The sequence below is a fragment of the Pipistrellus hanaki genome (assembly GCF_964339955.1).
Source record: "Pipistrellus hanaki genome assembly, chromosome: 5".
NCBI lineage: Eukaryota > Metazoa > Chordata > Mammalia > Chiroptera > Vespertilionidae > Pipistrellus > Pipistrellus hanaki.
The window spans coordinates 14,098,290-14,121,267 of record NC_140507.1 but is presented as its reverse complement, the minus strand read 5'-3'; the positions used below and the strand labels follow the sequence as shown (position 1 = coordinate 14,121,267).

The 22,978-nt window shown below is 34.5% G+C and overlaps 1 protein-coding gene across 4 annotated transcripts in view; it reads right to left on the bottom strand.

Moving 5' to 3' along the window:
* Positions 1 to 22,978, bottom strand: part of CLINT1 (clathrin interactor 1) — a 48,323-nt gene that overhangs the window by 12,519 nt on the left and 12,826 nt on the right. For all 4 annotated transcript variants that reach the window (XM_084884481.1, XM_084884482.1, XM_084884483.1 and 1 more), the window contains exons 2-8: positions 13,813 to 13,917; positions 13,207 to 13,303; positions 11,606 to 11,714; positions 10,468 to 10,632; positions 6,793 to 6,970; positions 3,167 to 3,413; positions 701 to 770 (exon numbers count right to left, since the gene is read on the bottom strand). In XM_084884481.1, coding sequence (XP_084740607.1) covers positions 701 to 770; positions 3,167 to 3,413; positions 6,793 to 6,970; positions 10,468 to 10,632; positions 11,606 to 11,714; positions 13,207 to 13,303; positions 13,813 to 13,917 — 971 coding nt within the window. The remainder of the gene's footprint in view (positions 1 to 700; positions 771 to 3,166; positions 3,414 to 6,792; positions 6,971 to 10,467; positions 10,633 to 11,605; positions 11,715 to 13,206; positions 13,304 to 13,812; positions 13,918 to 22,978) is intronic.

The following is a 22,978-nucleotide window of genomic DNA, read 5'->3' as shown; positions in this document are numbered from 1 at the left end:
ATGTACTACACTATTAATGAAGTGATTTCCATCAGACTTCCACTTAGACACTAATGTAAATTTTAATCCAGTTTTAGAAAATCATTACATACAACTAGGAACAATCAACTTATTTTTGCACATTATTTATATACCAATCTTGCCATCTACAATTTAATGTGAAATGAAATTTAAACAGATTGGGGAAAATTGTCTTTAAAGAGAAATTTTATTTCTTAAGCTGTTTGACTTGTTACACAGGAGTTTATTAGAACTCTATAATCACTGAATGCAACCTAAAATCTCAATTTTCTTTAAGTATGTTTATAACTAAGTAACTACTTGTGATTTTTGATTAACAATTACTGCATTTCCACCACTTGATCTTACTAAGAAGGCAAGAACTATGTTTTCCTAAGCATTATATTCCCCTAGCACCCAGACCTGTGTCTGGTTCAACAAATACTTGTTGAATAAATGAATGAATTCTAGGCATGGCTGACACTGTCGGTCTGCGGACTGAAAGGTCCCAGGTTCGATTCCGGTCAAGGGCATGTACATTGGTTGCGGGCACATCCCCGGTGGGAGGTGTGCAGGAGGCAGCTGGTTGATGTTTCTCTCTCATTGATGTTTCTAGCCCTCTATCTCTCGCCCTTCCTCTCTGTGAAAAATCAATAAAATGTTTAAAAAATAAAAATAAAAAGCCAATGTGGAAGCTTACCTGTTGATTGGCTGGGGCCATCAAACAGATCAACAAGGTCACCGGATGACTTGCTACTAGGCATTGAAGTCTGAAAATACACAGACAATTAATAAGCTTAGAAAACTAATTTCTATTATTTTTTCTAAATCTGCTGTACTCTAATTTCTATCTTAGACACAAATACTTGTAATTATCTTAATAGGGGTAAATTTAGTTTTCTTGGGGAAAAAACAAAAAAAACCCAGATGTGGCTCCAAAATCCTTATGGAGAGATAGTTTCTGTAACATCCACATTCCTCTTTTTCCTAACTCATTTTTTATTACATTTCACTCTGGAACATATACTTTCTACAAAAATTTTAATGCTACATATCAGAATCATGAGAAGCATTAAGGAGTACCTTTGTCCAGCCTCATCTCAATATGTTGAGTCATAACTGCCCAGGTTGGAATCTTGGCCTGTACAGTCTTACAAAGCTCCCTTGATAATTCCAATGCTTAAGAATGTCTGAGATCCACTGGATTAGAGGCCAACATCCTATCAAGCACCAAAATTCTATGATTCTGTGAACTTTAGCAACACTTATTGTTTGCATACTATGTAAGTCAGTACAATTCTACTTTGTTTGATATACTTTGACATTTAATTATTTCATATTTAGTTCCCAAACTAAATATTGGGGCTAGAGTTGTAATATGATTTTTCTCCTCCCCATAGTGCGCACTATGAAGCATATGCTATACATTCAATACATACACGTTACATGAGAACAGAATTGCTAGGCAATACGGAAACACCGTGAGTTCCTAGGCTTGTTAATTTGAGCTTTGAAGATTAAAATATTGTATCATGGTTCAAAAAGGCTTTGAGATTGAAAGAGATCTACAATAGTTGAGAAACTTTTTAAGAACTTTGACCTTCTAAACTTTTTTTTTGTAGTAAAAACAAAATAAAGATATAAAATATTTATGGCAGAGTGACATATTCAGACTGTACTATGAATTGATATTTAAAATCCTATAAAATATAAAAATATCAATTTATTGTTTAAAAATCAGGCATTTGGGACAATTTTCTTCATGCAACCTTAAATGAATTCTCCACATAATAACCATCATGTATTTGGGTTTTAACTATTTACTAGATGCCGTACCATCATCATCAGTAAAATAACTTATCCACAATAGGGGAAATCTAAGACCAGAAAGAAATAACAGCCATTTCCCCTCTTTAACTACAACTAAAGTTGAGTTGTAATTTTGAGGTTTTTATCAAAACTTGAAAAGAGCAAATATGAAATTATATACTAGAAGGTATTTGGCAAAAGTTGACACAGTACTTGTTCTTTTTGTTTTTCAAATCCACACCTGAGGACATTTTTCCATTGACTTTTAAGGAGAGTGGAAAAGAGAGGGAAAGACAGAGAGAAATATTGATGTGAGAGAAATACATTGATTGGTTTATCTACTGCATGAGCCTTGACCTGAGCACACAGCCTGGAGAGGAGCCTGCAACCAAGGTATGTGCCCCTGACCATAATAGAACTTGGGAATCTTTGGTCTGCAGGCCAAAGCTCCATCCACTAAACCAAACTGGCTAGGGCATGCATAGTACTTGTTCTTGAGAATAAGTAGGATTAGCTTTATTTTTAGCCATCTACTATTTGCAGGATGCATTAGAAAAATGTTTCCCTTAGCTTTTAGCTACTTCTGATGCAAAGATACAAGATGAGCAAACACTAGCAGGGGGAGAGTGACAAAACAATTCATCTTTTTTGAGATAAATCTCTCTCTTTGGCAGGTTTCTAAGAGACTAGCTATAAGTGCTTACAGCTCTTTTTAAAAATTTGTCCAGCAAATTTTAAATTTGTTCCCCCAAAATAAAAGTAATAAATACACAAACAAACAAATAAATAAATAAATAAAGGACTAGCTATGGCCAGGTATCTAGTAGGTGGACATCCATTTCTGTAGTGAATGAAAAAAAGATGAGGAAGGTACAAGAGTCAATGCTACTATGGATCAATAGTGACCACCAAGTAAATAAGATTTCCATTTAAAGGTGCCATCTCCATATTAAATGAGACAATTTCCCCTATATATCTACTTGGTCCTCTTTTGCCCTTTCTTACAACTTCCAAGTATTCCCATGTTTTCCTTAGTGAATCTCGTTGTACTTCGTAACCAGAGGTGTAACTAGATGGAAACAGATATACTACCGGTATATTCTGATTCACAATTGTTACCAAGTAAGAGTGTCATTTCTACTTTCATAGAAAGTGCAGACATTCATTCAGGAATCAGACAGATTTCTTTCCCCCAAGAGATGTCTTATTATTAATGAATGACTCTGAGTAACACATGCCAAATGATCTATAATTAATATGATTGCCTGAAAATGCCTAAGCCTACTAATGCAGTAATTCTAAAAGTAATTTATAAGAATAAAACTGTGTGTAATGTGTCAATTCGTGCCATTCCCACCTTAACTGAAGACTGAGGCATATGAGTTGAAGCATTCTGATCTGGACTTGCTTTGTCCCCTGTGTAATGTGCTGCCGCTCCAAGATCAATGGTTTTGGAAGGATTTGCTGTGCGCTTGTGCCTGGTTGTGGTGGTCTCTGTGGCTTGTGTGATATGGATATGCTTTGTCGTCACAGTCTCCTCTTCATCTTTGAATTCACCTTTGGGAGATCTGCCTCTTCTTGCTTTCTTCTCCTCATCACTGTCGCTAAAAGATATTAAAAATAAAGTAAAATAATAAGACTAGGGATTATTTTAAAATGGAGTCCTCGGTGATTTGAGCTAGAGAATTTCAAATACAGTAACTCTAAAATTCATACACTCTGACTATTTGACAGGGATCAACAGAATATTATCTAAGCTATCTGAATAATGACATGGATGTGTTGGGGAGGGAAAGTAGGAACCCAACCAATTCCCTAGATAAGTTTAAAACACTGCTATAAAAATATATTTACATAAATGTGTACAAACAAAAAAGTCTGATATAAATCAAGTACTTATTTATTATAGATTTAAATCTTAATTAAAAATAGTAGATTATCATATCAGAATCAACAGAGGAGATCCTAAGAGTTCCAAAATCTGCAATTGATGACCATTTTCTTGAAATGGTTTGTGTGGGACTACAGTTCCATTTACACAACATAATTCTGTCACTGAATCTCCTATACTAATGCAATACATAATAAAATATTTCAATTTCCATGGATATGTTTTAAATATTATATTTAAATTCAAATGATTAAAAATTAATCTATAAATGCAAAGAAATATAAGATAATACACTTTACAACAACTGTGCTCTTTTTTTACTATAGTATCAGCAGATCAAATACATTACTTCATAGAAAACAAATATATTTAAAATGTTTTGAAATGTTTTCTCAGGCACGTTCAAAAAGATTTTTTTTAACAGTGTAGAAGAAAAAATACAAAACGAGTAAAACACCTGAGTTTTTCACATGCCATGGATTTAAAAAATGCCAGCGCTAGTCCTTTTTCCAATAGTAAAACACTGGGGTTTTTGGGGTTTCCTTTGGTGCAAGTACAACACAGAGAGAAATTATCTAAAGTATACCATTACCTATATTAATTTTAGAGTAGGTGGTTTATAAATATTAATTTTAAAATACCCTGAAATAAAATACTGAAAGTTCTCTTTAAAACTATGACTATTATTACTAATGTAATTTAACTCGGACTAGTTTAACACAATTTCTACTTAAATATAAACACATTTGAATGGTTTAATTCCAAATCTGTGCAAATCAAGGTTCAAGAAGAATGGCTTCCCACACAGCAAAGGGATTAAATGCATTTTTTATCTATAAGCATTTTAGGGAATCTACAAATTCTGATTAAGTGTTTAAAGTCCTTATCACTTACTATACAATTTCTCAGCGAAAATGACCTAAATATCCCCACCAGACCTATAAGTAAAACAGAAATTTCTTACCTTCTGAGGTCCAATTTTATTTCAATACAAGGTAATTTCTTTATAAGTTGATAACATAAACCTGACTAGCACACAATGAAATAGAAGCCTCAGATCTGATCTGTGTTCAAAAATTCCTGAATCTAATAATGAACCAAGATGTTTGAAATTCTAGTAATATGCCAGAGAGGTCACATGCAACTTTGTCCAAAATCTACTCTTTTCCTTAAAAATACTCCAAGATGTAAAGTCCCTGCTGTGCCCTTTAATTACTATGATAAATAAAACACACTGTATTTTCACTCTTAAACTTTGATATTCTATATAAAATATTTAGGAACTCTAGCAGATCCTATCTTAGAGTCAACATAGAAAAAAAAAAAAAAAATCAAGGTAGAAAAAGAAAAAAAAAAAAAAAAAAAAAACAAGAATAAGACAACGAAAGCCCAGAAAGAAAAACTGAGAGTGTGGGAATGGAAGGGCAAAGGAAAGTAATAACACAAGAATATATAGATGTCTAACCAACCTATCTACCTAATTACCATACTTCTTCAGGAAATAGCAGCAAAATATATGGCCACAATGTGTTTTCTAAACCAAAATAAAAATGTAAACACACAGGCCACAAGAACATTAATGAGAGAAAAATTGCATAGAATATTTGAAGTAGGCATTGTTTCCCAAAGTTTAGTATTTATTAACATATGTAACTATTTCAGTATTCAAGAGCTAGAAATGTAGTTATAAAATAGATAAACATATTCAAAGCACTAAAAATAAATTCTAGTTCTTCAAAGATGATATTCTAGAAACAGTGTTGAAAAAGACAGGAATTCCAGGGATAAAATATATATGGAAACACTAAACAAATATTAAAAAATCCCTAGTTTCAAAATTATATTTCCTCTTTTGATGACCCCTAAATCTGAATTATTAACATGTTTAAAGAAAAAAAGAGATAGTACTTAATTATAAGAAGTCACTGGAAGGTTTCCACCACTAATTGTTATTTTAAGCTAGTTCCACACAGCCTTAATGGACCTCAGGTTTTACTTCTATACAGTAAAGGTAAGAACCCTTTCTTTAGCCTATCAGAAATACTATGGGGCACAAATGATAAAATATTTTGTAAAACTTGCTTTGTTAGTGAAGTGCTCAGCATACATTGCTCTTTTAACTAGAAGGAAAACAAGATTATAGCTATATTGGTAAGAAGAAAAAAAACTAATGCTATTCCAAGTATTGCTCTATATAAATCTAAATAACAATGCCCTACTATTAGAAATGTAGTTTATGAAAATATAGGTTTATACTCAAAAACATTTAGTCCAAAATCCATTTTGAATTTTTTTTTCTGGTACACACTGGCACAGAATCATAATGAAATGTCACAGGAGGAGTCAAATTTCAAACCCTAGTTTTAAATTTAATATAATAAACTTTGTTATCCTTCAGCAATATCTTAGATCTCTGGATAATCTAATGCCCAAATGAAAAATAATCTCTCAAAGTTCTTAATGGCAAAAAAGTAATTCCAATAAATAGCCTGAATAAAAACATGTAGGAAATGTGATAACTTTAGAAATAAATGGACATAGACAATATGCAAAGTGTGTTAATATTAATGTAAAACAATGTTTGACCTTGCATTTTAAAAACAGCTGCACAGCCTGTCATCAGCAACAAACATAGTAGTATTGGAATACAGAGAAGGTTAGCATGAACCATGTGCAAGGATGACATGCAAATTCATAAATCATTCCATATTTTTGCATAGGGCATTTTTAGGGCAGGGCAACTATTCTATATGGTTCTCTAATAGTGGATATTATACATTTGTCAACTGTGCAACACAGTGAACCCTAATGCAAACAACAGAATTAATAACAATATATCAATATTGGTTACCAACTGTTAATTAATGAACCATATTAATATGAGATGTTAATGACAGTAGAAATTTTGTGTGTGTTAATATGGCAACTTTGTACTTTACACACAATTTTTCCAGGTACCTAAAACTTAAATATATTAGGGAGAAAAAGCTGAACCTCAAATAACAAACAACACCCCAAACAAAACAAAGACAAAACCAGCTGCATAACTTTAAGACCCTCTCCAAGTGACCCAGAATACAAAGTGTTAATACCTGCATCTTTCTGGAGAGTCTTCTCTATCTTTCCTCCGGAACTTGCTGATGGTGTCATCAATTGTGCTTCCAATTTTATCACTCAGTTCACCTAATTTATCACTGAATGGAAAAGCACTTTTGTTTTTATCCCACTCCTCATCCCATTTTGATTTGGGCTCAGGATCATATCTTTCACCTATATAAGCATTAAAAAGAGAAGCAACTCTAAGGATATTAAATTCAGAAGGTATCTACAGTTCTTATTTCTGAAGCTTTTCCTCATAATAAAATAGTTTTCAAAGGAAAACAGAAAGCTCCCACAGTGCTGAATCAACACAATTACAGCAAAGCACAGCATGTACTGCCAGTCATTAGGTGGCAGGAATGCAGATTCAAAAGCTTTTATTTATGAAAACTTGCATGACCTTAATGCATAGCACAGCACTGTCAGGAAGTTCTTAAAGGCTGCTGGAAGGAGTAGAGGAAAACACAAGAACCACCACAGGCTATATAAGCAAAGGACAAATGGAAATCTTTCTGTTTTCACAAAAGTCACTTAATGAATTATATTTCATTCCTGTCTCTCAAGGATTTTTCAATTATTAGAAAAGTACTGGATGGCAAAGTCTCCTAAAGCACAAACTATAGGATGCTACATATCCCAATATGCTGAAAAGACTTACAAATGTCATTCCTTAGCATCAAACTAGACATATAACTCAATGGACTTCACAACATGAGAAAGCATCTTTTAATTATGGTAACAAGAAAAATATAGTCTAACTACCAAAAGCGACAGTGGAATCATGAAGTATGCTCAAGCAGTTCAGAACAAACATATGCTGGGACTGCAAAATCTAGGAAGCCTCAGTGTGAATTTGAGAGTGAAGGGAATAGATCATGGCAGTGAACAAAAAAAAGCCCCAAAATGTCAAGATCTGTTTTCGTCCTTGACCTTGGGGTCCAAAGGAATTATGAATATTAAAGGGAACTTTTCCATTTCTCTGTCCATATCCAAACTCAACTTAAGAGACAAGAATAGAAGGTACAGAGAAGTCATGAGGTTAAAGAGAAAAAAACATTGAAAATTTAGGTTGGAGGAGATAATAGATCAACCGAAGGACTCGTGTACATGCATATAAGTACAACCAATGGACACAAAACTCTGGGGAGGGAGGGTATATATGGGCGGGGAGGGATCTTAAAATATGTACACAGATAATAATTTAATTAAAAAAAGGTAAAAAAGAAAAAAAAGAAAATTAAGGTTGGAGAAAAAGGGGAAGAGCAATGAGAAATAAAATAATTCAAATGTGGCTAAGAGAGCTTTTGTTTTGAACTTTGGTTAAAAAGTTCTGATGGCATATATGTCCTTTGGAGATTGAATAAAACCATTTACTGAGTTGCCCACTAAAATTCTCTGTAAAAGATTGAGGATTATAAAATATTCCTACCAATCTGAAAGTGACCAACTTGAACAAAACATGAACAAATAAAGTTTATTAAATTTAATTATGGAATTAAATTTGAACTCCCAACCAGGGTATATTCCCTGACAGAAATCAAATGCGCAGCCTTTTGGTGTACGGGACAACACTCCAACCACTGAGCTACCAGAATGGCTTTATTAAAATGGTGGTTTTTCTAATAATGTACATTTCAATGACAATGTGATAAACCAGACCGAAAAAATTTTTGACCAGAAAAATCAAAGTAGATGAAAACTGGTTATTTTGGTAGATGTCATATTAAATGTGTGTCAAAGATATTGGATATTGGCAGAACATTATCTGATGTCAGAATTGAAAAAACAAAACAAAACAGCAACACATATATAAAATAGTTAAAGTTGATTAATTAGATCTCTGAAAATAATTTATAAAAGATTGTGATGCAAATAGGATGTATAACTAACTTATCTCCACTGCAAATACTGTACTTATTAGTTCACTGTGACTGATTATGAAAACTTATTCAATTTTCTAAATTTAATTTTACATTGTGCTGGTAAAAAAAGAGGATTATAAGCAAGCAGAATGAGAAAATAAGTTGCAAAGAACAATTTTTACTAAAAAATACATTAAATTGCTATAGCTAGTTTGAAAAAGTTAAAGAACAAAATAAATTACTTAGGCAAATAATTAAAAAATTTCTTATTCCCCTAAACAAATAAAAACTCCAAAACATATTTACATTATTTATTTAATATAAATATTTTTTCCTGACTCACTAATTCCCTTTTGATGCTGAGACATAAAGAAATTTTCTGCTGTTTGTTAGACACATCCTCTAACAGCAACTTAAATACAGTATTTTTTCTTGTGGGCAAGAAAGCAGAGTTGCAAAGGAGTGAAAATATTCTTTTATGCTAGTAGGTTATCACAAGACAAGAAATAGAAAGTTTTCAGAGTTCCAATGATGAGCTATGACTTCTCAGTATAATCCAAGTATAAACAATTCAGATGTGGTGGGGAGAATCGGAGAGCCCCAATATGCAGTTAAGTATACGTAGTACCATGTCCACAAAATGACCAGGGGTGACCAGAGCTCCAGTAGAGCCGAGTCCAAAGAGACATGCTCTGAAAGATCTATTTTCTGTATCTGTTTCAAGCACCTAGTGATCTATTTTAGGCAAACTATATGATTACATTAAAATTAAACACAGGAGCTCTGGCTGGGTAGCTCAGTGGTTGGAGTGTTGTTACGTACACCAAAAGGTTGCGTATTTGATTCCCTGTCAGGGAATATACAGGAGGCAACAGGTTGATGTTTCTCTCTCTCTCATCAATGTTTCTCTTTCCCTCTCCTCCTCCCTCCCTCTTTCTCTAAAATCAATAAACATATCCTTGAGTGAGGATAAATAATAATAATAATAATCATAATAATAAATAAAATAAACACAGGAGATGAATGTTCTAGCTGCTCTGAAATGTGTTAGGAACAATACAATGATAGGCCTACATGAAAATTGATGGTACTGCCAGTCACCTTTTTCTACGTCAAATTAATGCACTGCCTAATGAAGGGAAAAGACCAACGCTGAACTAACTTATAGGAAGTTTAGTATCTATTTTTTTTTTTAAATACATTTTATTGATTTTGTACAGAGAGGAAGGGAGAGAGATAGAGAGCCAGAAACATCGATGAGAGAGAGTCATCAATCAGCTGCCTCTTGCACATCCCCTACTGGGGATATGCCCGCAACCAAGGTACATGCCCTTGACCGGAATTGAACCCGGGGCCTTTCAGTCCCCAAGCCGACGCTCTATCCATTGAGCCGAACCAGTCTCGGCAGTATCTATTTTTGGCCCCAAACAGCTAAATTGGTTTCAAATTAGAAAGATCATCTCTTGATCAAAATTCATATTTTTATGTGCTAAATGGTGAATTAGAAAAATCCATTTTTTAAAGAATGATAATCCCAAGAGAGAAGGATATATAGTTTTATTGCAGTCATTTAATTAACAATTAATGGTTAAAATCATATTCTTGAATCCCCCAAAGTAAAAAATAGAAAGATTCCTAAAATTCATGTAATAGGAGCTGAAATGGCTATTATATATATTTTAGTATTCTATGTATTCCTAAAAAAAATTAAAAATAGTATTTTGGTCTTCCGTATTTCAATAATTCTTAAAATATAACCAAGAAGCTAAACTGATATTTAGGTGCCAGTCTGTTTTTGATACTCACTGTATCTGAATCCTCCAACACTGTCTGAGGAAACCCCAACATATTTGTCTTTGTTCTTCTTTGCTTTCTTTCGCTCTTCACGAAGCCTGTCGTCGTCCTGGGCAAATTCAACCAATTCTTTCACCTTCTGGCGAATATTTATACCTTGATCCTTACCATGCTCATCTGTGAGGATGGTAAGAGAGAAACAAAACCTTAAGAATTCAGTCAAGTTGTATCGAATTCTTTAACACAAAAAACAGGCATGAAAATTTTCAACATAAGAAACTAACTTCAATATTTTAAAATTAATAAAAAAAAGGCAAAATGTGTTGTTAAAATTTGTCATTTCCTCATCAGCAAATTCCAAGGTTTGAGATACAATTTTGATTTGTAAGAGCCTGTAAAGGTGAATATAAAGGACTAGAGATAATGCTATGCAAGATCAATTAAAGATCCACTAAGAAGGATTACTAATAATGACCATATGAAATGGGACTTACATCCATAAATGTTATTTTCTTTTTCGATGGGATTACAACAAAACAAAAAGCAACACTCACTTCAGTCATTAAAACTCACAATTAATGACTTAAAAGTACCCAGCCCCCAATACCTTGGTTTTCCCAATACAAGTCTGAAAACACTAATTACCAGAATTTAGTATAGCTTGAAAATCTGAATTTTAAAGTGCTTTCAACTGGGGTACACTACAAAATGAAATGTGGTGCATTCTGTATCCTCTTTCACATTCAAAACACACTCTGGCCTTGCTGCCTTTGCACAGTAAATATTTGGTGGGAGGAAAAAGCCCCCAGCTTCAAACAGATGTGTGTGTTTTGGAGCTCTAACCTTTTCTTCCCATCTGATTAAAGCTATTCCTTTATGGACACCACAGGGGACCAGTCTCCAGTGCATATTTTAATATAAACCCGAACACTCATGTTGTGTTGGTTCTGTTGTTATTAGCCAGTCTTTTCTGCAAGTTCTTGTCTTCACTAATTAATACTCTAGGGCCCCATGTCTTGGATTCTGCACTCGTCACACAACCAGCAACAGTCACATTCTAATTAGAGCGGAGAAGCTTCTAAGCTGGTTCAGGTGACTGACAACTCCAACTACTGTTTTAATTTGCTTATAAGGTTTTTCTATTGCTCACCTACAAAGTGGTAATTTTCCAGGGATCGCAAATCATAAATGTGTTCTCTGGCACTTGTAACAACACGCTCTGATCCATTCCTTATGAGGTAAGCTAGGAGCAGCAATGACTGTAAAAATAAAAAGCACCAAATAGTTTAACAAAATAAACACTGGTGGAGCTTTGGTAAATGGTTAAAGAAAATAATCCCAACATTAGCCAATAAATAATTTTCGTGAGGGGAGTGGAAACTCTTTACGTGTATATACAGTCTAAAACTTAATATTGTCAATTTGAAATCCCCTTATATCAAGCACTATCTACTGAATACGATGTGTCAGAAGACGAAAAATAAAATTCGGATGTTAAGAAATATTTGAATGTATGATATAAATGAATACTAAACTTTTAGAAAGCTGGCTCAGTTTTTACTTTTCATCTGGGAATTATGGAAGTGTGATTTGTTAGAGCATAAATTTAAAGAGAACAACTATTTATTAAGTATAAGATCCCACAGAATTTTCCACAGATAAAATTTAATTTTGGGGGCTGATAATGTGGCTTTTGTTTCAAACATTTGCTGCCAAGAAATAAAGAGAAAAACGTTTATGAAGTTTTTTTTTGAGGTGATAAAAATGTCCTGGTATTAGATAGTGGAGAATGCTGCACAATTACACTAAAAGAAGTGAACTGTGCATTTTGATCAAACTGTGCATTTGGAACAAACCTCACATAAAGATAAGATCTATAAAAATTTAAGTTGGCAAAATTGAGTGGTAAAAACCCTCACCAGGAACTATTCTTGATTTACTTTTTTATTATTTTGTGTTTTTATTTTATCTTTATTGTTGAGAGTATTACATATGTGCCCCCTAAAAAGTAGTTTGCACAGGATTATTTTAAACTCTAGTCTAAAAAATTTCATTTACAGAAATTTTAACTATTTTATCACAACTACTGTACAAGTTGAAGAAATGACAGTGAATGTTTTTAGAAACAAACAGCATACAAAACACGTAACTAAAACATAGTTTTTCAACCCTGAAAGCCAGAAATGTTGTTTTCAAAGTCTCAAATATAAATATTATACACCTTTTTAGAAAGCATATTAGAACTTATTCCAAATGGCAAAAAAATATGGTGGAAAAGGAAGAAGAGATGACTATCTTGTTTTAATATTCTAGATGATATTAAGAGATCAAAACAGATTCTCTAACTTTATTTTAAACTAACATTTTTGATTCAGGATTCTGTAATAATACTGTTACAAGTTAGGCAAAATTTTATGTAGAGATGACAAACCATATTAGACTATAGTTTTCATCTTAATTGCTCATATACTAAATATGCATACTATTATAGATTCATTACTTCTGATATGCATAAATGTTTTTAGTTGGAAAAATTTTAACCTATAAAGTAAAAATAGTTAACATTTAGTAGTAGTATTAATATTGTCTTTAAACACCTTAAGAATAGTTGTTCATGATAACTAGAAAACAGAATGCAAATACTTGTTTTAGGATATTCTAGGATTTAATGTCACTTATTAATATACACCTTAAAATTTCAAGCATTCTTTTTAAACATGTTAAATAATAAAAACAGACTAATGCCCATACCTTATAAACTCTTCTCCAATTTTTTTTGTTGTCTTTTAACATTCGTGACCAAAGCATATTCATAAGTTCTGGAAATTGTTCATACATAAATGTGGCCCTGAAAAGAGAATAATTTTCCTTGCAATATGTTAATTTTGACAGTAGATGGCAGGCTTGTTCTAAGTTGTTATGTTTTCCTAAAGAGCCTTAAAAAAATTAATATGCTTAATTAAAAAAATTTAATGATATGCTTCCTTAAAAGTGTTTTTCCTGTATTTTGTATAATATCTAGTACATTTATAAACCCAATAACTAATACTATATTTTACAAGTCTTTAAATTTTCATAAGTTTATTTCAAGTTATTTTATACACATGTCAAACTTTTACATGGTAAGTTACAGTAAGTCTTTAAACTTCATTGACAAAAATTTTTGCTTTACTTTTTTGAGCTAATTTTTAAAGGGAATGGACCCGGTGTTAAAAAAAACTTCCTCCATTAATAGTTGAATGATTATGCAAAATTTCTATCTGGCAGCTAAACAATTTAAAACTGAAAGCAAATTTCACATTTCTGTGTAAAGATACTTGGATTCTTTCTGCACTGCTGAGTCAAATTATAACTTACTTGGCAATCTCTCCCATGAGTTGCCCAGAAGGTCCCCAAGGATCGTCATTCGTTGCTTCTCGAACCTTAGACTCGATCTCTGAATAATTCATAACCACATTGGTGCTGCAAAGGGGAAAAAATGCACGCACATACGCACAAAGATTAGCATCAAAATGTGAGAAATACATGAAAACTTAATAATGACACTACTGGGTGTCCTAATGAGATACCTTTACAGGGTGGAAAAGAAAATATCTTCTATGCACAAGCTACCCTGAGGACACTATATATAGCATGTTTAAGTTATCTTTAAGAAGATTTTACTATTCCATTATTCTTCAAGGATACTGATAATAGATTATATTAGAACTGGCATAATTCTAGTAAAAAATGATTTGGGGTCAAATTAAAAAGAAAATTGAACATAATAAGAGTTTGTTATAAACTAAAGTTGTCAGTTTCCTGACTCGAACTAGTTTACATGCAGTCTGAAATTTCTGGCTTACAGAAATTCTGGAAATTAATTGACAAAATTATATAACAGCTGAACATTATTTATATTTTTTAAAAAGCAATAATAAATAAGAGATAACACTCTCACTTTGAATATTTAACTGTAAACACTTAATCTTTTTCACTTATCATATACATTTTGAACCTCACTATATAGTCACTGTAATCCACACCTTTAATGGCTACAGTATATCCATCAGGAGATTTTGTGATAATCATTTAACTTTCACTTAGACTTCGTAGTGGTCAAGAACATGGCTTCTAAGAGTCAGAAAGATCACATTCCAATCACTTCGTAACCTCTGACAAAACTATTTTAATTCTAACTCATCTTATTCAAATGCAAAATTAGGATAAATAAGAGATTACTAATTCAAAGGGAAGCATATCAAATGGTACTTATTAGCACAGTGTCTGAAACATAGGAAGTGCTTAATATGTTAGCTATTATGCTTTTATTCTTAAAGATAATAATCACCTATTAGAATTGTAAAATATTAAATATTTTTATAAAAAATGATTAACTTTAAAGAGTACCTTAAATTTAAAATATTAGATGGCAAAACTGCTTGATATTTAAAGCAATTTCACATGCTTATGGAATTAAGAATTCAAAGATATGCTGAGGAGTAAAGAAATACTTTGAAAATGTGACACACAATAATCCGACATCTAAAAGCTCCAATTGTTACTAAGTAATTGTTACAATAGATGACAATGAATATGGTAATTCAAATCTCTCACTTAAAATTAAGTCTTAGAAATAATGAGAAATCAGAATTTGGTTTTTCTATTTATTACTTAAATAGATCAACTTTTGCTATATAGTTTTTCAGCCATCAAACAATTTTGCTTTTAAAATATGCAAGGTTTGATTAAAGTTGGCAATCGAATCTTTCTAAAACATAAAGAAATATAAACTTCAGATTTACTGAAAACACTTCAATTTATTTTGAAGGAATAGACTAGTTATAAACAGTTTTGGGACAAATTTTAAAGGAACCATTATGCACATAATTATGACTTGCCAAATCACAGAATAAACCCGACTTCTAGATTTACATTCAAAATACTGTTCTACCAAGGAAAAGCAAAACTATTATTTTCTTTTAAATCCTGGAAAATATTAATTAATGTAATAAAATAAATACAAATTATTTCCCTGGGGTTAAAATAAAATACACAATTTCCACTGTCTCATTTAAAATTTAATACTATTAGTGAGTGAATTTACATAAAAATCCACTAATGATTCTATTGACAATAATTTTATGTATAAAAGGAATAGCCATATTTTTTTCCTAATTTTGTCAACAATGGCACCAAAATAAAATCAAGGCAACCAATGACAGATTTGTAATTTAAGATGCCACAAAATAATTGATTTCAGAATGCTTTTGTTTGTCCTACTGGCTGAAGAATGTGTGGCTTAGGCAGTTAAAAGTGTCAAAATGCAGCTGTGGGAATGAACAATAGCAATTAGGATTATAGTTCATTCAAGCATTTCATTACCAAGAATGCGCTTGAAATCTGTTTGCATTGTTTAATTTGTTTGAGAACAAGATTAAAGAAGTTAATCTTAGTCCATACTCCTGAAATATTTTCACTAGAGCCTTCATAAATGCTGTTGCTTTCAGAACACTACTTTCCTTGTTCAAGCTACAAAAGCCCATGGGTCAAATGAGAAAGGTCCTGTTTCCATAACCCTTCACAAAATTCTTAGCTGAAGGCCCGTGGGTTTGAATATTGTGTGTTTAGAAGGAGAGGTGGCAGAGAGCCAAAAATTTAAAAATCTCCTTATTTCATTGGTTCAAAAAACAATGGGAACTATGTAAAATGACACTTGCCATTAATATTGTTATAAAGTATATCACAGAAAGATATGGCAACGATAATAACAAAAAAATAACAAAATGAGAACACTTCCATGAAGAGAAGCAGGCTCTATTTTAAAGACATTTTCCACTAAAACTTTCAGAAACTAGAAAGAATTCTCTTAATATGAGATCTAATCACGAAGAATTTCAAAACAAAGTATTTTTAAGACTCACTCAATTCAGAAACAAATGTAAACTAAAACAAAAAAGAAAAACACTGTATAGTTTGGCCTTATTCCAAGTCATTCAAAAATAACTATTTCTAAAAAGGTAAAAATGGCATTTTTTTAATCTTTCCTTTCCCAAGTTTTCTATTGCCCTCAATACACACCCTACCCATAATTCCAGTGACCTTTTAAAAAAAGGAAAAACCCTCCCTCCCTCCAAAAAGAAAAGTTAAAAAAATTATGTCCAGATGTGAAAGGAAAAAAGCTAATTATTCCCTAAAACTTCCCATGATTGACACAAATGTTTTAAAATGGATATTTCAGACACTAGAGGGGGCTCTCTCATTAGTTTTTTAAAACAAAATTCAAACAAAGGTCTTCAATCTATTTCATAAACAAAATTATAAGAAACTAGTAGCCGAAACCGGTTTGGCTCAGTGGATAGAGCATCGGTCTGCGGACTGAAGGGTCCCAGGTTCGATTCCGGTCAAGGGCATGTACCTTAGTTGCGGACATATCCCCAGAAGGGGGTGTGCAAGAGGCAGTTGATAGATGACTCTCTCAAATCGATGTTTCTAACTCTCTATCTCTCTCTCTTCCTCTCTGTAAAAAATAAATAAAATATATTTTAAAAAAAGAAACTAGTGACCCAGTGCACGGATTTGTGCACATTGAAAGAAAATTAACTAGAAGGTGGCTGGTTGGCGGGACTGGGTGAGAAAGGTCCAACATACCCTGGAGCCAACCTCCCGTGCGCGCGCCCCTCCACCCCAAAGTCTGCGAGTGAGCAAGGTCCCTCCAGCAGGTGGGGTATCTTGCTTGGCCTGCGGGGATTGGGCCAAAACTGGACCCTAGAGGTCCCGAGTGCAAGAGGGCACTCTGCAAAGTTGCTGTCAAATAGGGTGTGGAACGCAAACACAAGCGTGCAGTAAAGCAGATACAGGGCCGACAGTGCCCCAGCAACAACATAACCCACAGCGGAAGGTCATCACAGGACCCCACAAAGAATTGGGCTCCCTCCTCTCTGGTTTTGGGATGAGTACCCGAGAACCACAGCTGCCAAGTCACTGCAGCTCAGCAGCTCCTTTGTTGAATGTCTTTCCCCTGATGGTCAGTGTGTGTCATAGCAACCAGTAGGACAGTAGTAGAGACACTTAGCATATTAGCCTTCTCTCTCTCTCTCTCTCTCTCTCTCTCCCTCTCTCTCTCTCTCTCTCTCTCTCTCTCTCTCTCTCTCTCTATATATATATATATATATATATATATATATATATATATATTACCAGTAAAGAATACAAACTGATCATGTCCTGAAGATTTTACCTTTAAGCAATACTGAACAATTGCTTTTAAAGATCCAGTGAGTGAGTGGTGCTGGGTTGTCTGGAGTTAAATAATCTCACTGGGGACTCTTAATTTTGTCCTACCTATTTACTAGGGTTTATGATGAACAAAAGTAAACTGTAAAAGAACTGCGGAAGCAATTAGCAGTTTTACAAATATAAGTAATAATTTTAATTGTGGATTTTATCCTTGTTAATGCCAACTGCTAAAACTTACCATCCTCAAGCTCTACACACATGCTTTATGGCTGTGTGAACTTAGACCAAGTTCAATTAGTTGAGGGTTGGGTGATTCTTCAATCTATAAATTATTAATGTTCACTTTAGCCTTCCTCTTTATTCCCCATTTTCTGCTTATTTCACAACTCACTAATGATGAAATATCAAGTTACTTTACTTGACAAAACTTTGAACAGAAAAATCTATTAAAAATCTGTATTTTAAAAAGGAGAACTGTTTCATAGGAAATGTGATGTAAAAGAATTTAATCTGAGAACTTTTCAGTAACTAATGTTAACCTATTTATAACATACTTTCTCTTCTAATATTTAAAAATAGCCATTGTAGATTACCAGTATTCCAAATGGTATCTTTATCTAAATATTTCAAGCTTAAAAATCAACATTCCAAATCCACACAATTTCAAATTGTGCATTAAAGAAATAAGTACTCAGTCTCTTGCTTACAGAAGAATTCATTTGACATTCTAGGAAAATTCCCAGTATTAATTCAATATCAGTTTGCATGGGTCCAAACTAACCAGATACATATAAAACTTCTGAGAGTCACAAAAACTGATATGTTCATCATTTAAGTACAAAATTGTCCTAAAATGTAACTAACAGAATAAATCTTACAAATTTACTAGATTCCTGATGCACGAATTTGTGTACAGGTGGGGTCTGGCCGGCTCACCCCATGGGGAACGATCAGGGCTGGGCCAGCCAGGGAAGGGCTGCGGGAGGTTGCCTGGCTGGGTTGGAAGGGCCGATCTGGGGGAGAGGCCACAGGAGGTTGGGGGAAGCGATCAGGGCCCCCATTGGACAGTTGGCCACTGCAGTGCCCATCATAGTGACTGGTCATTTCAGTCATTCTGCCGTTCCTGTTGCTTGTCAAATATATATATATTGCTTGTCATATAAATATATCTCCCCCTATGAACCTCAATTCCCAGCCAGGGCACATGCCCGGGTTGCGGGCTTGATCCCTAGTAGGGGGCGTGCAGGAGACAGCCAATCAATGATTCTCTCTCATCATTGATGGTTCTATATCTCCCCTTCCTCTTTGAAATCAATAAAAAGATTTTAAAAAAAGGATTACATAAAACGAATAATCATTAAGAAGTCAACAATCCATATTTAGTTTCAAATGGCAAACTATGTACCATAGTAGAATGTATATATAAATTGACCACTAAAAGATAAAAACATATAGAAGCAATAACTAAGATATCTCATTTACATAAAAGGTCACTAAATGTTTATAGTCTAACATGAAATCTTTTGGGAAACACTAGCAACCACATATAATTATTTCAATGACTCAAAAAATATAAGAATTGATCTAAAAAAAAAAATAATAACAAAAAACTTAAACCAGGATGGTAGTTGGATTTCTGCCCCTCAAAGTCTGTAATTTAATTGTTTCCCAAAAGATACTGACCTCTTCATCACTATTAAGTGTGATTTAAACTGGCAAATGTTCAAGGAAATAAGTTTTATAGTTTATACAACAGATGTGCAAGGAAAACGATATGAATGAAATAAGCCAAGAAAAACATCCTGATGTACACAACTAAATCATGACCTGAGAGAGGAAGAAACGGTACAACTTCCCTTTCCTTACTACTTAAGTGGTTAGCAATACCAAGTAAAATAACCCATTTTCAGAAATTAAAATGGGCCTTGACTCTAGGAACAGTTCTATTTTTTTTTAAAAAATATATATTTTATTGATTTTACACAGAGAGGAATTCAGAGGGACAGAGTTAGAAACATTGATGAGATAGAATCATCGATCAGCTGCCGCGTAGGAACAGTTCTAAAATCCAAGGCCATGCCAGAAGAAAATGTTGCACATTTATGTATTTTCATAATTTGCTTCATCTTTTATGGCTAATTTTATGTAAAAGCAAGTTAATATTGATCAATAATTTATGAGGAAATTAATAGGGCCCGAATATTGTCTGATCCCTGGAAAAATCACCCACTCTGTATCTCAGTTTCTTCTTCTGAAAGATAGTTACTATGTATTTAGAGATGAAATGAAATTATATGTGTAAAGCATTAGCCAACATGGTTATTTTTCTGCCAGTAGATATTACTTTTAGTTTGAAAATATTCTTTATATGACCCCTTAGACTGGCATAATACTTACCCACATCTCATTCATTGTTACAAAACCTTCCAGTACTAGCAACCTATCTTACCCACAGAGTAGAAACTAAAATGAAGATTTTGAAGACATAAATATACAGCAAGGCAGAAATGACTTTATGACAAAGAAATGGCCAAAGAGCTAGCAATGAGTTATCCCTGAGACACAGGACAAAGCATCTATAATAGAGGAATATGCAAATTGTCCAGGATGCAGTCACAGTAATGACCAATCAGCAGGCTGCATGCATAGAAGGTGCGGGTGGGCAGGGACTTGCAGCAATGGGGACAGGGCCGAGGTGGGGGCCTCTGTGCACCTGTGTCAGAGGTCCTGAGGTGCATGGAAGTTCACAGGCTTCTACCATGGCCCGGCCAGGGGCCATGCCAGAGGACTTTGCCTACCTGCACCAGGGAAGGGCCTGATCAGCCAGGGGAGGGCCTGGTCAGGGGACTCTGCCTACCTGTTCCTGCTCCTGCTGTGAGGCCCGGAGAGAAAGGCAGGGCCTGATCAGCAACCCCCGCAGCTGCTGCACCGCAGGCCCAGGTCAGGGCTCATGCAGGAGGCAACCAATCGATGTGTCCCTCTCACATTGATGTCTCTCTTTGTCTTGCCCTCTCTTCCATTCTCTCTAAAAATCAATGGGAAAATATCCTCAGGGAGGAAGGTCATATTCTATGAAAGAGACATCTTGAAAATGCCTAAAGAAAGTTGTCATTTTTTTTGTGGTGAAGGGACTGGAGTCAATGTTGATGAAGACATCTTGGCAGCTGTGAGGGCTGAGGGACAGCAGTAGCAGAGTGATGGGGGCAGCACCTTCCCCTGATCATCCTGGTGGCCTCCTGCACAGGGAAGCCAGACTGCAGCTTAGATCCAGTCCCCAGAGGGGAGCAGGCCTAAGTCACCAGTAGGACATCCCCTGAGGGCTCTTGGACTGTGAGAGGGGGCAGGCTGGGCTGAGGGATCCCACTCCCCCAGTGGATGAATTTCCATGCACCAGGCCTCTAGTCTATTAATACAAGCCTCAGCACAAAAAAGTTTGTATTTTAAAATTCACGCTCCTTAATCTTAGCACACCACAGTGAGGTTTTTATTTTACATTAAGTAGCACTTTCTATTTTAGTGGTAATCTGAAATCATCTGATAAAATGCATCTAACTTCTTTGGATTCACTGATGTCAACCATTGGGATCACACCTACCAAAGCAAATTATGCCAAAAACAAAGACTAACTCTATTCTAATAGGAAGGGAAATTATCTAGCATGAATTTTGTATTTACAATTTAAGAATATCTAAAGGGGCTGAATTCTGAACTTTCAAAATGCCAAAAATAAGGTCTATGCTAACTCACTCCAGGCAGTATCTAGCTGAACAAAAAGGTTTTGGAAGGGCCATGATACCCAGTTTGTGTACTGTTTCCTCTGCAAGAACACACATATACTAGGAAATGTTTGAATGTCCAAGGCCAAGATGATTTATGCAGAAGTCCTCCCACTCCCCTCTAGCACAGGTCCTGCTGCTATCATAACCTGGACAGCAGATGATGGCTCACAAGAAGCTATCCCGACATAAGCTAGTCCCATGATGCTAAGGAGTTATTTTTCAGAAGCACTTTGGTGGCAGGCAGTAAGATTGGGAGAGGGGTCAGAGTGTTGTATGCCTAGCAAAGAGAAGACCTGTATGGTTCAGGGAAGCGGGATGAAAGCTGCTTCCAAAATGTGACAGGAATGGTGCTTGGACATTGCAGCAAGTGAACAGGCAAAGACAACCATGACTCGGAAATGCTTTTCCTTTCATGGTCATGTAAAAAGAGCTCTCACAACACAAAATTGTATGAACACTAACCACTATCAACCATATAAATACACATGAGTATATGGATGAAGCCTAAAAGGAATAAAAACCATAAAAACATTTATACAATGAAAAAAAAATGTCCTTTAAAAAAAAAGAAAAAAAGGAAAGAAAAACAGCACTTGTGCATAAAACTCCCCTTGACTTGCTAAGGAAGTATCCTATGGCTGGGCTGATTTAATTCTGCTGAGGATCAGCTTCTAGTCCCTGGCTCAGCAGCTGGTATGTTATATCAGTGCCCTGTCTGCACAGATAAAAGCTTTCTGAAAAGACAACTTTGGAGGGAAGGCCAGAAGGCAGTGCCAATTGTCTCTGCCCCTCGGCTCACAGCAGAACAGGGCTGCCAGAACAGAGGACTATTCCCCAGGAATGCCAGCCTCAAGCCAGAACTGTTTTCTATTTCCAATGGGTTCATTTCTATTTTCTGTCATGTATTTCTGTAACTTTTAAGATTTTCATTATTTTCTTCTAAAACAGTATTCTATCCTTTGGTGAAAAATACTCTGGGAGATATTAACAGGTGTCATGTGAGAAAAGGATTGCATGGTGAGTTTTGGGAAAGATTACAGAAAAACAAAGGCAACTTTATTTCTGCAACAATTCTCAGAGACTTTACTCTTCTAATGTGCATTGTGAGTCTCTAAAACTTTGAGGACAACACATCTTTTCTCTGGAGATTTTGAAAGTGTCCCCAGAAATCTATTTTGATAGATATATTATTTTTTAAAATTGCCTTGTTTTTCAAACTTCAAAAAAGGTAGTTTATACCTTTCATCTCACCATTTTGGTTTTTAGTTTTCAGTACAGGAATGGGCAAAAGTAGGTCCCCAGTTGCAATACAAATAAATAATACAAAAGTTAATAACAATCCTATATAATAAAAGCCTAATATGCAAATTGTCCCCTCGAGTGGTCATTCAATGGGGAAACTGGGAGTTCGACCTCTCACTATGATGTGTGCTGACCACCAGGGGACGGCGCAGAACGTGGTGGGCGTCAGCAATGCACTGCGACCTCTCACCGGCTACATGGGGGCGGGGATGATGGGTACAGAG